Source organism: Corylus avellana, chromosome ca3 (assembly GCF_901000735.1).
Source record: "Corylus avellana chromosome ca3, CavTom2PMs-1.0".
Lineage (NCBI taxonomy): Eukaryota > Viridiplantae > Streptophyta > Magnoliopsida > Fagales > Betulaceae > Corylus > Corylus avellana.
The window spans coordinates 20,200,598-20,215,314 of NC_081543.1; the positions used below are offsets into that span (position 1 = coordinate 20,200,598).

The 14,717-nt window shown below is 40.5% G+C and overlaps 2 protein-coding genes and 1 pseudogene across 2 annotated transcripts in view; all 3 read right to left on the reverse strand.

Moving 5' to 3' along the window:
* On the reverse strand, positions 1-884 carry LOC132173407 (uncharacterized; the record flags this gene model as incomplete). The annotated part of the gene is given in 1 exon segment (XM_059584900.1): positions 1-884. A coding segment is annotated over 1 exon segment (884 nt), but the record flags the coding sequence as incomplete, so codon positions are not given.
* Positions 1-5,264, reverse strand: part of LOC132176573 (coatomer subunit epsilon-1) — an 11,734-nt gene extending 6,470 nt beyond the window's left edge. The window contains exons 1-2 of the mRNA XM_059588822.1: positions 4,939-5,264; positions 4,547-4,698 (exon numbers count right to left, since the gene is read on the reverse strand). Of these exons, the coding sequence (XP_059444805.1) occupies positions 4,547-4,698; positions 4,939-5,193 (407 nt within the window). The 5' untranslated portion in view covers positions 5,194-5,264. The remainder of the gene's footprint in view (positions 1-4,546; positions 4,699-4,938) is intronic.
* Positions 5,265-10,023: 4,759 nt separating this feature from the next.
* On the reverse strand, positions 10,024-13,727 carry LOC132174248 (uncharacterized; annotated as a pseudogene).
* Positions 13,728-14,717: the final 990 nt, after the last annotated feature.

The window sequence follows — 14,717 nt, forward strand, 5'->3', positions numbered from 1 at the left end:
GATGAATGCTCCAGAAAATTTACAGAGGACTGCAAATTAATAAGCTCCCTCTTGCCTTTTTTGACAATAGGAGTGCCCACTGCCCTCTCCACTTCTTTGCCTCTGTTGTCAGCCATAAGCCTCCCAATGGTCTCCTCAAGCTTACCTTCCTCACCATCACAAGTTAGGCCAACTTCCTTACAAGCCTGAATGATAAAAAATTTCTCCTGCACCTCCAATTGTGTCTCCTGAACAGAATCTGGAACAAAAGACTCCTGATTGCTAGAACCCACCTCTTCTGTAGAAGCTCCAACCATATTATCCGCCTGTGATATGCCACACCCCATCTCCTTACCCAGAAGACCCTTCCCAGAATCACCCTGACACCCTCCCGACCTGACCTTCTCACCGACGCTGGTAGCAGGCCCAGAGAGTTCCGGAGACACCCCACTGCTGGGGTGCTTACCCAGTATCCCAGAAATAGCGACCCCCAAGACCCCCTTACGATCACCTTGGTCGACCAGCCCCTTCTCCAGACTGGGTAGAGGCCCCTGCAACTTCATCGGGGAACCCATCGTCTCTGTCAACTCAGCCAAGAAGTCCGCCGTAACTGTATCACCCAATGTGTCGACCCTTGTTGGACTCGCCGCCCCCTCACTGAACACGTCTTCCTTAGTCGGCACCTCTGACGGAGAAATGGTTGCTAACACCACAGGCGCGAAGCAACCTCCCTGTCGCAGGACCACAACCTCTCCACAGAATTGGCGTACTACCCGGCGGCACCCACCAGAAGCTTTGGGCCTCCCTTCAAGCAGTCCAGGCTCACCGGCCGGAGGCGCCGAAGCTTGATCACTTAAATTCGCCACCACCGTAGCCCTGACAACTAGGACCCACCGTCGGAACATCCCCCGGACCACCCTCACTTGCCGGATTATTTCTCTCCGCCCCCTCACTGGACTGAACTACCGTCTGTCGGCGCCTCTGCCGGAGGCGAAGAGCCAATTTGCGAGATAGACCCGGCATGGAACACCCTGTCGCGAGACATCGGCCTAACCTCGGGACTACCGGCGAGGCCCACCGGAGCGAGAAGTCCACCCGACGAACACTCCGGCATGTCCACCAGCTTCGCCCCTCCATTCGATGCCTCCCCTTGCTCCACGGGCCGAAACACTTTTCTCCTGAAGTAAGTCTTGACCGGATGGTATCTCTTACCATGCTTGGGCCTACCCCAGAAGACCTTCCTGGGCTGGGCTATTTCCCCTCCTGCTAGCCCATACGCTCCCGAACCCCCAGGCCTAGGTAGAGCACTCAGGCCTTCCACAAAACTGATAGTCCTCTCCAATCTGTCGAGCCCCACGTCGACCTCGCCTCTCAGTCTTACCAACGTCTCCTTTGCATTAATTAAGTCTTCTTTAACACGAAACCAGGCTTGCACGACAGGGCTACCTGCCCCCTCCCATCCCTTCACCTGATCAGCACCGCAAACCGAGACTGGCAGACTCGACGTGGTAGTCAACCTGCTCGCCTGAACCGGAAACCTACTCCCCGGAGCTCCACCGAGAAGACCCAGTGTCTCCCCTGCCTTTGGATTGCTCGTTCCCTCCCCATACGAACTCTGATTCATCTTCGGACCCTCCATGCCGCCCCTGTCCGACCTCCCTGCGGCTAGGGACACATGCAGACCCTCCCCCTGAGTATCCGCAAGCTGGTCTTGCTTATTCTTCCCTATAGAAACCTCCTTCAACCACCTTGGGACCCTGGCAATTGGCTCAGTGAAGGTATCGAAGCAGTCCTCTGTCCTCTGCAGCGATGACCCCATAACTTCCGCGTAGCTCCTCCTTCTCCACCCTACATCATTCTTCTTAATAACGTCCCTAACCTCCCTAGGCTCACACAAGGAAAGCTTGGCGAAGTGCACCTCCGTAATGAGACGTTTCCATCCTTGACCATGACGTCCTTCTGGTATAAAGACCGAGCGACTCCTATGCCTCCCATCAAATTCTTCAATAGTCAGGAACCTCCCATGTCTGTTAGCACATTTCTGTGCAATTATCCGTGGATACCTTGCTCTGGATTGGTCCCAAAAAACCTCTGAAGAATCCACTGCCACCAGGTCCTCAACAATTCGTGCCAACCACACCACCTCATCCTTGTGCAAGAAGATGGTTTTTTGTTTCCTATTGCCTCTTTCGAATATTCTCCCCCCTGAAACCCCACTCTTAATCAGAAATTCGAAAGATTTGGACTCCACATTCCACTTTCTCGACATAGCCATACCGCTCCCTAGATCACCAGCAAAAAAACTAGACCCCCAACCAGTAACCACGCGCCACCTACGCGCCTAATCTCAGGCGAGGTTGGAAGAGAGAGAAGAGAGAGAAGAGAGCATAATGTTATCCACCTTACTTTTAGAAAAATACACCAACCAAATGAACACGAAGCATCAACTTTCTCAACCCTTTCAAAAACTTTGAAATGAAATCAGGCGGTAGGTCCCCACAGAAGCACGCATCCCAATTACCAACTCAAGGTACAAGACCAAAAAGTATTCACTAACTTTTCACTTTCACACGCAACACGCACAGTTCATAACAGCGACAAAAAGTGAGGGGGCTTGTAGTTTTATATGAGAAGCATGCTCTGAACTGATGTCCTTGTTGCCATTAACTGATGTGGGACTCTTTCTTAATGGCAGGAAGATTTTCCTTTGTTGGCTACCAACGTGGGATTGAACATGAGTTCCACAGTTGGCAAGCCATGTATCCTTTGTCACTTCCCCAGCAAACTAAGCACTCAGTTGACAGAAGCAATTAGTATAAGTTTCAACTATCTCGCCTAAACATGCTACCACGCTGTTTAAGATCTCTAAGATTGATTTATTCCTATTCTTTTGTACATCCGTAGCTCCCTGGATATGATAGGACTACCCCCTAGGCAACATGCAAATCTTATCCAAAGTCTAGCACGACTTTTTTTTTTTTTGATAAGTAATGAAATTCATTACAAAGGACACACCCAAGTACGCAATCAATATATAAGATAAACAAACATCCATTGAAAGAGGGCATAGAAAAAGAAGGCCTTCAACTTTGCCACTATCCTCTCACTGTCTTCAAAGCTTCGGACATTTCTCTCTCTAAATCAATCAATATTGGAGATGTGGAGTTATCAGGAGAAGGGGCATGTGTAGAACATTTTTGTTTTTAATGATGTGGGAGCCTCACCAAGGCAAGGCCTTTCAGACCCACCCTTAGTAAACCCCAAATATATGACCCCACTGGTCAGAACTGTGTATCAAGAACTCCTAGTGCGGAATTGAACCCAAGATGTCCGAATCTACCCCTCATCCCAAACCCACCCTTTGACCACTAGGCTGCACCCTGGCAGCATGGGTAGAACATCCAGTAGACAAATTGCGTGTTGTGTTTCTTGATTTAGGGCCCTCTTGTGTTGGTAGTCTGTCAGACGATGGTTTTAGAGCACACCCTAGGTCCGTTGAGTGGGCTTTTAGTGTTAAAGGGGGTCAACTAACTTCTTTGCCGGATCTTGATTCTTCAGTGGAGGATTTGCGGGAGTTCAGTGTCATCGGCAATAAGGGAAAAGGGACAGTTCTGTCTGCTTTAGTTGGGATGGAGTTGGGTAATGCACAGGGTAACAGTCAGCCAATTAGCGACCCAATGCCTTGCCTGGATGTAGATCTATACAGTAGAAATGAAGCCATGTTATGTACTGTTTTGAGTACCTGCCCCCCCAACCACAACCACACACACTACCACGGCCCAACTGTGTTTGGGAAAAATATTTGCTTGGGGCGGGAGTGTTCAAATTGGGTTTTGCAAAAAGTGAAGGAGATCCATCGTGTCATGGGGATTTCATGTGAGGACTATGATAAACAATTTATGGAAATTTTGGCAGCTATTGAAGCGATTCATTCCCAAAATAGATCAACCTCCAATTCCAAACTAGTAGATAGAGGTACAAGGGAGTTAAAAAGATTGGCATGCTCTTAATTATGACTCCAAAGGTGGTAGGTGTTCTCAGTTCTTAATGAAACCTAAGTTGTTACCTTGGATCGTGACTCGTGAGAGGGCTCAATGGGGGTGATAAACTCCTTAGGGCGAGGAATTTACAAAGAGAATGGAAGGCTGCTATTGTTTGCCTTCAGCATATTGTGAGAAATAGACATTAGGTTTACCAAATAATTGGTCTAGATAAAATACATCTCAAAGAATCATCAGTGACAAAATCACTCTTCAAGTGAGATTTACCATCCAAATCAAGATGTGATGCATTAAAAAAAACTTCTCAAAACATTATCACTGTTGACAGCTACAGAGATTTACCCATTTCTCACAGCTTATTGAAATACCAAACACTGTATATTGATGTTAAGCATTCAAACTTGAACGTTTTCGTGTTATTTTATGAAAAAAGTGAATCATCGAAGGCGGTATAAAAAAAAACATTGAATTAAATGCCATGAAAGGGAAAACAAAAAGACAAACAAGAAATCGGATCCAAGACTCCGAACGGAACAAAAAAGGGCCAAAAAGAGCTGGAGACTCACAGTTCCATAGTGCCTCCAGCATTAGTGTGCTTAAGAGCCTCATTGTAGTCCTGCTCATGCATGAATACGATCCCAGCAATCAACCTCAAGATCGGGTTGTTCCCAATCGCGGGATCCCCCAACCACTCCTTCAGACTCGAGATCGTCGACTCCTAACACAACAATAACACTCGCAACAATCAACATTGATTTCCATCCTTTCCCATACAAAACTCGACCATCAGCAAAGTCGCGTTTGGTGGCTCAGAACTGGATTCGATTCAAAATCACAGATCCGACGCGTTCCAATTCGGGTAGAACCAAACGCGGCCTTACGAAGAAGAGCTATAAATCATAAGCTAGCGGAACAAAAAAGCAAGAGCGAAATTCAGTAGATGGGGAAGAAAAGAGACCTTGTTATCGGGGGAGGAGAGATAGAGGGCGAGCAATTTAACGGCTTGGAGAGGCGTGGCGGCGGAGGAGTCGATCTCGCTGGTGACGAGCTGGAAGCTGCCGAGGGCGATGTAGGAGCGGTAGACGAGGCAGTCGCGCTCGACGACATCGTCTGGGGAGAGATTGGGCACTTCGCTGTTGTTAATGGCCGCCTGGAACGCTCCCAGGTAGAAGTTGTTCCGGAGACTGAAGAGCTGATCTGGTCCTGCCGCCATTTTCTTTTCTTTTTTTGATTTCGCTGCAGATCTGAGAGACACCGGGCGAGGGAGAGGAAGAGAGACAGAGACAGAGTCGTTAAAAAAGATATCCAACACTTCGGAAGGAGTGAGCGTGGGCCGGGTCAACAAAAAACCCAAATTGAAACATTACAAACCCGACGAATCACAAACGGGTTGACCCATTTGGGTCCATGGCCGCGCAAAACATTAGTTTTTTTTTTTTTTTTGATATGTTCCCAAGAGGTAGCTTAATCGGATGTGGACCACGTGGAGGCTAATTCTTTAGAAATAGGAATGGTTATTACTTGTTACTGATTATAATAAGCTAAAATAGAATGATAACTCCTTGGTTTAGAGACAACAAAATTGGAATTGAATATTTTTTTCTAAAATACCCCAACTCTAATATTTTTTTTGGGAGAAACTTCATTTTGGCCCCTGAACTTCCACGTAATTTGACAAACCTCCTTCAAACTTTCAAATCTCTCACTTGGAACTCCTAAACTTTCAATTTACATTACTTTGGACCCATCTGTTAGGTTTCAACGTTAAACTCAAACGAAATGAATTTTTATGCCCATTATACCCTCACTCGGAAACTACACCATTTTGGGCCCCAAAAACAGTACCCACCCTAGCCCAAAATGACACTGTTTTGGGCATTAAAATTATCTTTTAAAAAGAAAAAGAAAAGGAAAAATATTAAAAAAAAAAAAAAAATCAGGGTGGCTTTGGCCAAAATGGGGTGGCCACCCCCAAAAACCTAAAACCCATTCCGTTTTTTTCTTCTTTTCTTTTCTTTTTTGGCCTTTTGGGAGTGGCCGGACCACCCCCTTGGCCATGGGGTGGTTGAATGGGGTGGTCTGGCCACCCCATTTTGGCCCAGCCACCCCGATCTTTTTTTTTTTTTTTTTTAAAAAAAAAATAGATGCCCAAAACTGTGTCGTTTTGGGCTAGGGGTGGGTGCTGTAGTTTTGGATGTTTTCGGGATTTTAAGTGGACTGGGTGATGATATAATAGGCATAAAAAGTTAAACTGTTTGAGTTTAACGTTGAAAACTAACAGAGGGGTCCAAAATGATAGAAATTGAAAATTCAGGAGTCCAAAGTGAGAGATTTAAAAGTTTGAGAGGGGTTTGTCAAATCGGCTGGAAGTTTAGGGGGCCAAAACTTTTTTTTTTTTTTTTTTTTTTTTTTTTAACATTCAAAATAACAAGAGGTCGCCAAAAGTTCATAATAGCTACCATAGGGCCATCAAATGTTCATGGTGGTCACTATAGAGTCTCCAAAAGTTCATGACAGTCATATACGTTCATTGTGGCCACCATAAAGCTATCAAAAGTTTATGGTAACCACCACAAAATCGCTAAAAGCTCAAAGTAACACCTCAAGCTGCCGAAAGTTCTTGTAGGTCTATGGCCACCGCGGGATTATAAGAAATTAATGGTGATCACGACGGGGCTGCCGGACGTTCATAGTGAATATTTTTTGAGAAGTATTTTATAAAAAAAAAAATAGAATTGGATTTAAACCAAAGAAAATTTGTTCCTACCTTTATGAATTGATTTACACTCTGATTTTTTTCATCTCATATCTGCATACAAAAATAATAATATCTTAAAAAAACTCGTATATAATAATAATAATAATAATAATAAAACTGCATATCATATTTTTAAATAAAAAAGGTAAACTATGTCTATAGCAAACGATAAAACTTTTGTATTCGAAAGGGAAGTCTTTTTTAAAGATTATTTATAGATATGTTACTTTTCTATATAATTATAACTTATAACTTAATATGAAATTAAGTTCAAAACTTGTCCAGTTTTATTTTTAATAAACCACACGCACACACATAGAGATACTATGTATATATGTATTAATTTATTGATGTATGTTTGGGCTCCTTAACGCAAAAAAAAATCTTTGGGTTTTCCCTTAATTGTGCATAGTTTGTGGAATTGCCAACAGTGGATTGGAGTTTTTTAGATTCAAGAGGGGCTTCCGATGGGATTTTACTAATGTGGGATAGGAAGGTGGTGGAAAAAATCGAAGAGTGTGGAGAGCTGACTGCTACTTGTTCTTTTAAATTTGTCAAAGACCAATTTACTTGGGTTGTTGCAGATGTTTTTGGTCCCAATTCAACATGTGATATAAGGTTTTTATGGGATGAATTTGTTGGTTTTATTTTATTTTATTTATTTATTTTTGACATGTCCACACAAGGGAAGTGGGAGGGGGGATTCGAACTAGTGACCTCCGCTTCATTAGACATGGTTCATAGCCGATTGAGCTATTCCTTGGGGACAATTTGTTGGTTTTAGTAAATGGTGGAAGTTGTCATGGTATGTTGGGGGATATCTCAACATCATGTGTTTCCCTAGTGAGAGATCAGGTGAGCCCCGTTTTGTCCAACTATGTTGGAGTCCTCATATTTCATTTTTTATCAGAAGCTCATGGATATCTCTCTTGTAGGCAAAACTTTTATGTGGTCGAACAATTGGGATCCTCCATCTTTGTCTAGATTTTATAGATTTCTCATTTATCTTGATTAGAAGAGATGCCAAGACTTTGCTCGAATCATTTCCCTAATCTTCTTTATTGCAGATGCCTTCGTGAGGTAGAAGGTATTTCAAGTTCGAGAAGATGTGGTTAAAATTATAGGGCTTAGTGGAGAGGGTGAAAGTGTGAAACAATGGTGGACTTCTTACTGCTTTCAAGGTTCTCTAAGGTTCATTTTGACTTGACAATTTAAGGCGTTGAAAGCTAATTTAAGAGTATGGAATGATGAGGTGTTGGCAATGTAGAGAAATTGAAAAGGCTTATTTTGGATGATTTACGAGGTCTTAATGGTAAGGCTGGTAATCCGGGTTGACATGCCAAGTTCATGTCGACCCATTTGACTTGCCAATTCGTTAAGGATCAACTTTGATATGATTCATTTAATTAAATGGGTTAGACTCCTCAACCTTGATACAAACAATTTAAATAAGTGGCTGACACGACACGACCCATTTAACCCATTTGATAAATAGGTCGTGTTAAGTTAACCTAATATGACCTGACCCGCATAACTCATTTAATAAACAAGTCGTGTTGGGTTGACCAAAACACGATCGTTTGACCAACCAACCCATTAGGATTTTCTTTTGTAAAGGAAAAATACAAATATGATTTTATAAGTATACTAGTCAAATGGGTCACCCATGGGTTAAGCAAATTGACCCAGGATTGACCCGTTTATTAAACATGTTATTTCAGGTCGACTTAAATTGATTCTAACCTAAAAATTTCCTGTTGGGTTCACGAGTACTGTAAAAAATCGCCAACCTTACATGATGGTTTAGAAGAAGAAAGAGCTTTTTGTGGCGAGGGGAAAATGAGAAAAGATAAAGCTATTAGTGATACAAAAATAACCATTCTTTTGGAGGAGGTGAGTTGGAGGCAAAAATCAAGGGTGACAAGTGCACAAAGTTCTTCCATCAAGTGGCCAACTCAAATTGAAGAAAGAATTCCATTGAATCTTTGTTGGTTAATGGCACAGTCTCATTCAATCATACTGAGATCAAAGAACATATTGAGCAGTTCTATAATAGCTTGTTCACTGAACAATTCAGTTGGTGGCCTGATTTGGATGAGAGTGGCTCCCCTCCAATTGGGGAGCCTTCTCTTTCCTCCCATTTTTAAATGTGGGGAAGCCTTCTGTTTCCTCTCATTTTTAAATGGGAGGATCGTATGAGTTAAAAAAATGCATGTGTAGGTGATGGTTTAGCCACAACCTATTTTTAAGAGAGCTTTTAGTCTAACCACATTAGATCCCTCGACCAAACACCAACCCTCTTCCTCTCCACGCCCATAGTTTCTGCTGCCAGCATAATCCTTCATGGCGCGGGAGAGGTGTGCAAGGGTGGAGCTCTCCACCCCGCCCTTTTGTGGGAGTCGATCTCCGCCTCCGTCGCACCTCAATGAGGTGGGCAAGGGTGGAGACATCGCCACTGCCCCTCTATGGGGCATAATCATCCTCCATTGCCTCCTTTTGTGGGTTGGAGGGTGGAGGTAGGGTGGATCTCTACCCTAAAAAAAAAAAAAAAGGGTAAATATCTCCGTAGAAAGCTAATGTATATTTGGATACACATTATATTTTTCATTGGTATGAAGTAAACAATATGATAAGTTATTTTCATTGGTCTAACATAGACAATTTGACAAGTGATAAGTTTTCTGTTAAAGACCGACCGAAAATCTAATAGAAAGATATATTTGTTATTCGATCAAAACTTAGGACTTTAATTGTTAAAATTTCAACCTCGGATCCTTGTCACATCGCATGCATGGACAAAACTCTGAGAACTTTTTTCCACCAATTTCCCTTCTTTTTACTGCCTGTGTACTGGTCTTTTGGGCTCAGTCGAGATATTGAAGTTCTGATAGCTTATAAAGTGTGACTTTTGCACAACATTTCAAAGATTGGACATTGAAATTTAATTTTCTTAACATTTTGATTGCACTGGTTATAGTTTAGGTTCGAACAAGCAAGTTTAGCTGATTAAATTTCCACATAACTAGATGCTGCTCTCCTTAAGCAAGGTTAAACAAACTGCAGTTCTTTCATATACCCCCAGTTCATGAATCTGATGAAACAAGAATAGTAAGAATGAATCGTAAAGAATTTTAATTTTTCTATTTTTAATTCAATAAGCTTTTTCGATGCTCATAACTACAGTTCCCGATTGCACAAATCCATCGGTTTCTAGATTCACGGTGTTTTTTTTTTTTTTTTTTTTTTTCCTTTTTTAACAAATCTATTCTTTTTTTTTTTTTTCGGAATGCTCAGTCGGATTGGCTTCCCCCATCTGCACTCATCCGGCTAGCACAAGCACAAGAAATGGAACTCTGCTAATATTACAAATCTCACCCAATTCTCTATACATATTTTGCCATATAATGAGAAGTGGACCGTACTGCCCTTGTGGTAGCTCAAGGCTGAGGTTTGGCCCCTTAAATTCGAACCGGCAACCCAAAATTTTGAAAAGTCCTAATTTCCCCTCAACGGCCAGCAGTTACAATCACCAGACCCCAGGCTGTCATGTTTTGGTTTACACCATTGGAGAGATCCACACTTAAACTAGGGCTGCTCCTGTTCCTGGTAGGTAGAAGAAGTTTTTCCTCCTGCCATGTTGCCGATATTCTATCAAAAAAATAACCATTTGATGCACTAGATATGGTTCCATGAAGAGGGCTATTTGAGCAGCCGGATGCAGATTGTGAACTGCCGTTAATCTCCTCCACCGGTGTAGGAGGATGATTGGCTGTGGAGACCTCATCAAGACTCTTGTCTAGCCCGTTCTGTTCCTCGCAGTACGCGTCTTGTAATCCCCAAGAGTCACCCAAGCCAGGCCATGGGATAGCCGCTGTTACATCTTGGCAATGGAAAAGTTCATAAGAGTGTGTTACAGTTACACCTTTGGTTCTACTAGGCCGGGAATCAGCTTCATGTTTCCACACATACACATTAGAATCCTCACTGGCAAAGACAACATATTTTCCATTTGCTGTGAGAGAGGCTGATATTTGGCTGTTTGTGTTACGAAACCCTGTCACAGAATCAACACCAACTTAAGCTGTGCAAATTATTCAAGTCTGAAATTGCATATGCCAATGTGGTAGAAGATATTGTTCGCGAGTAATCGGAATGCATACATAAATACACACATAAAAAAGAAAGAAGAAGATATCTTGATCACGGGTATCCAGCAGAAACAGAGATGCCCCCAACAAACTACTTTTAATGAAGCACACAATGCCACTCAATCATTTTGCTGTAGATAAAAATAAACTTTTTCACACAACTTCTGTCCCTGTTTGTAGCACTCACAACTTCAATTTTCATACAATTTCAAAGGAAATTTTAATTATGCACATTTGTTCAATGACTGAAAACAGAAAATAAGCTTGCAGCACTCAGTTTCCAACTATTTCTCATCTAAGATTGTACCCTATTTTATTGTAATTAAACATTTTTCATGTCGGGTCTCACCTATTAAGTGGTAATTTGAGCCTACACGTGTTAGAATATAAATTAAATGATTAAATTTCTCTTTTCTATTAGCTTACACTTTTGAGATAAGTGATGATTTAATAAACCTCCCGTCTTTTTTTTTTTTTAAATAAAAAAAGTGAAAATTGTGATGACCCACGTGGGCCAATCTAAGGCATTTTATTTATTTATTTTTGATTTATTTTATTTTATTTTAAGAAAGGGGATATTTTGGACATTTTAACAAAAGATGGGTAAAATTAAAAGGAACTGAAACATGGGATACCGACTTTGCAAGTTTTTAAACTTTGATATTATGATTACAAAACTGCTTCTTCAGGGGGTGTAACCATGCAAGTAAAATATACCATAAAATTTAAGGCATGGTTTACAATATTCATTAGGAATAAATGAAAACGATGTGCATGAAAGTGGAGCAGTGTGCTAGTGCCACATAACATTGGAATACCCCAACTCGGTGCCCAATCACCCCAATTTTCAATCATGATATAAGATCAATCTAATAAGGTACTCGTGAACATCTAATCTAGTCCGAATCTAAAAATTGCCTTTAAACCCATGGAGACATCTCTCACTAGGCAGCTACCTTCCAATACTTTTAGTAAGGAGAAAACTGTTTCAAGTTGTCAAATGACAGTACAAATACTTAGAAAGCCCTTTTTTATATAATGACACAAGTTTCGAGGATTGGGAGGTCGTTAGAGAATATTGTATTTTTTATTTTTCAATACTTTGTATTTGTGGACGGATGCATATGTGTCTTTTCTGACATTTAGTTATAATGATTTTCTTGTTCTTTTTGCTAATGAGTTAAGGGTTTATATATATATATATATATATATACTTCCTGTGTACTTAGAGCCCCCCTTACACTTTTAATAATATTTGTCGATTGCTTATCAAAAAAATAAAAAATAAAAACTTAGAAAGCCCTTTTCACAGTGTTTATAGGTTAGGTAGCAAAATAGACTAGAAATTGGGATCTAAGAAATCAAAAACCATATTTAAGAGAGTGCAAAACACAACAGATGGACAACCACAACCACATCCAGTTAGAAGTTTCACCCAAAGGCAAAATACTTAGAGCAGACGCTAGAAAAATCTTTACTAGTCAGTCAATGAAAAATTAACATATGAACTTTTTATGATGAAAATTTTCAATTCAGATACCTTCTGACCTAAAGTTCTTAGATACGTGATTTCACTCCATGAGATGGTACAAAATAGGTTGAAAAGATACACAGATTATATAACTAAAGTAGGTAGGATTCAATATAAGACAATCTTCTCTGAGAATCACCAAGTCAATCACAACCAAGCTACACCATATTTCCAAAGGCCAAAGGTTTAGCATATTTAATTAAAAAGGCAACCATAAAGATTCACAACAGGTTATCATAGTCCACAATGGTGTTTTACCAAAACGGTTAAGAATATGTTATTGTTGTTTAAAACTACTGAATTAACCATGATCCTTCCTAGAGATCAAATTGTCACAATCTTTTGAGTCACGAGTCAGAAATATACCAGACTTAATCTAAGAGTTAGCCTTAAAGAGTTAGGGCTATCAAGTTCAAAGAAATGTTTTTACCACTGTTTGCATTATGAAAATACTATTTAAGAACTTCGGGAACTAAAGAATCATATGCATCAACTTTTGGCAGTAGCATCATATCGATCACCAAATCAGGTTTAAGACAAAAAGTTCATGTATCAAGCACTTTCATATAGCTAAAATAAAAATAATAATAATAAGGAAGAAACCATTTGATATATTTAATTCTTACCTTTGAACTTGTGAACCCGATCAATACCATCAATAACTCGAATTCGTGAATCTGCAGAAGTGATGAGAACTTCTGATGAACTTCCTGGAGCAAACTGTTCATTTAAATTTTAAACTGATCAGCAACTAAAAGGATCATGCAAACTTTATCTCAAAGTAGACATAAAAACAAGCTTTGCAAGGGGAAAACTGAGTTGAATAAAGAGAGAGTAAAGGAAATAAATCACCCATGCTCCTCATAGCTGAATGTATAAAAATCTCATAACATGATGGAGAATCGCCAAATTACCTGGAAACCAGTGATTTTCATGTGATGAGATTTCTTCTTCTTATTCTGCAGATTGATCTGATTTTTTTGTTGTAATTTATTTTCTGGAAGTATGAACAGATATAGTTATTAGTAGTTAATACGCAAAAACCTTGACTGATCCAGGCACACGCATCACACACAAAAGCAGAGAGAGAGGAGCTTTATAAACTCGTACCAGACGTATTGTACAAACATCAACTCCCCCTGTGTGAACCAACTAGTGCACCCTTCAGAATCCAACAAATCACCAAAGTTTCTGAGCTTATCGAACAATTTTATCTTATATAAATTGGACTTTTGTCTGCTACAGAAGGACTAAGCAAATTATCTACAACCAACTTGACCATCTGGTGTAAAGCAAGCAACAGTGACCATCTCACGTACATCATTCCAATCAACAACTTGACGATCGGGAATGCTCCATATCCGAACCTTAGTATCCAGAGATCCACTGATGAAGAATCTATCATCAGTAGGATTAAACTGGATGCAAGTCACTGTTTCAAGGCAGATCCAAGAAATGAAGTGTAATTAGCAATACAAACTAGTTCACTGAAAATGAGGAAAAAAAAAACTTTATTTCAGATAGAGCAAAACCCTCACTTAAAAAGAAATCAGAAAGTCATACTTTCAACTAAATTAGATTTTATTTATTGAACAGTAAAACACTACTTTCTTTATAAACCCAAAAGCAAAACTAGGTAGTTCCATGCTTTAGATGATATTAGCGAGCCCTTCACTTTGTAAAGGAGTATCCATATCAATAGTGTAGCATTCAACAGGTAGTAAATGAGACACTGAACAAGGAATTTAAGTGCAAAAGGACAACAGGACATATTGATTTACCATAATCACTGTGCGAAAAAACTTTCAAACAAGACTTGCTAGACAGATGCCACAACCGCACTGTTTTGTCCATTGAAGATGAGAGCAAGTGCTGGCAAAAAAGGCACATATTTGTTAAGTCCTATCTTTGGCTCAAAATCCTACTAGAGATTTAATTACTTATCTTAAAGGCACATATCCAACTTTACTGAGAGTCCAATACTTAATTATTCAAGAAAACCTCCCTTGAGATTTTTGTACCTCATCATCTATTACCTCTCACATCAAAGTTTAGAACACTAGGAGGTTAAAATCTGTGCAACCAGGGCACTTCACTCTAGCAGCCTAGGTACATGCATGTTAACAGGATATTACCTGGGATAGGGCAAGGCTACCAGACACCTCAAAATGGTGATCATTGGAAAAGACGAAAAATACTTAAAAGTCTACTTGCACCCAACAGTCATTCCCAAGTCCATAACATCAGCAAAACTAACCATATATCTGACAATTAAATACTAACTACCAGTAGGAAGTCCA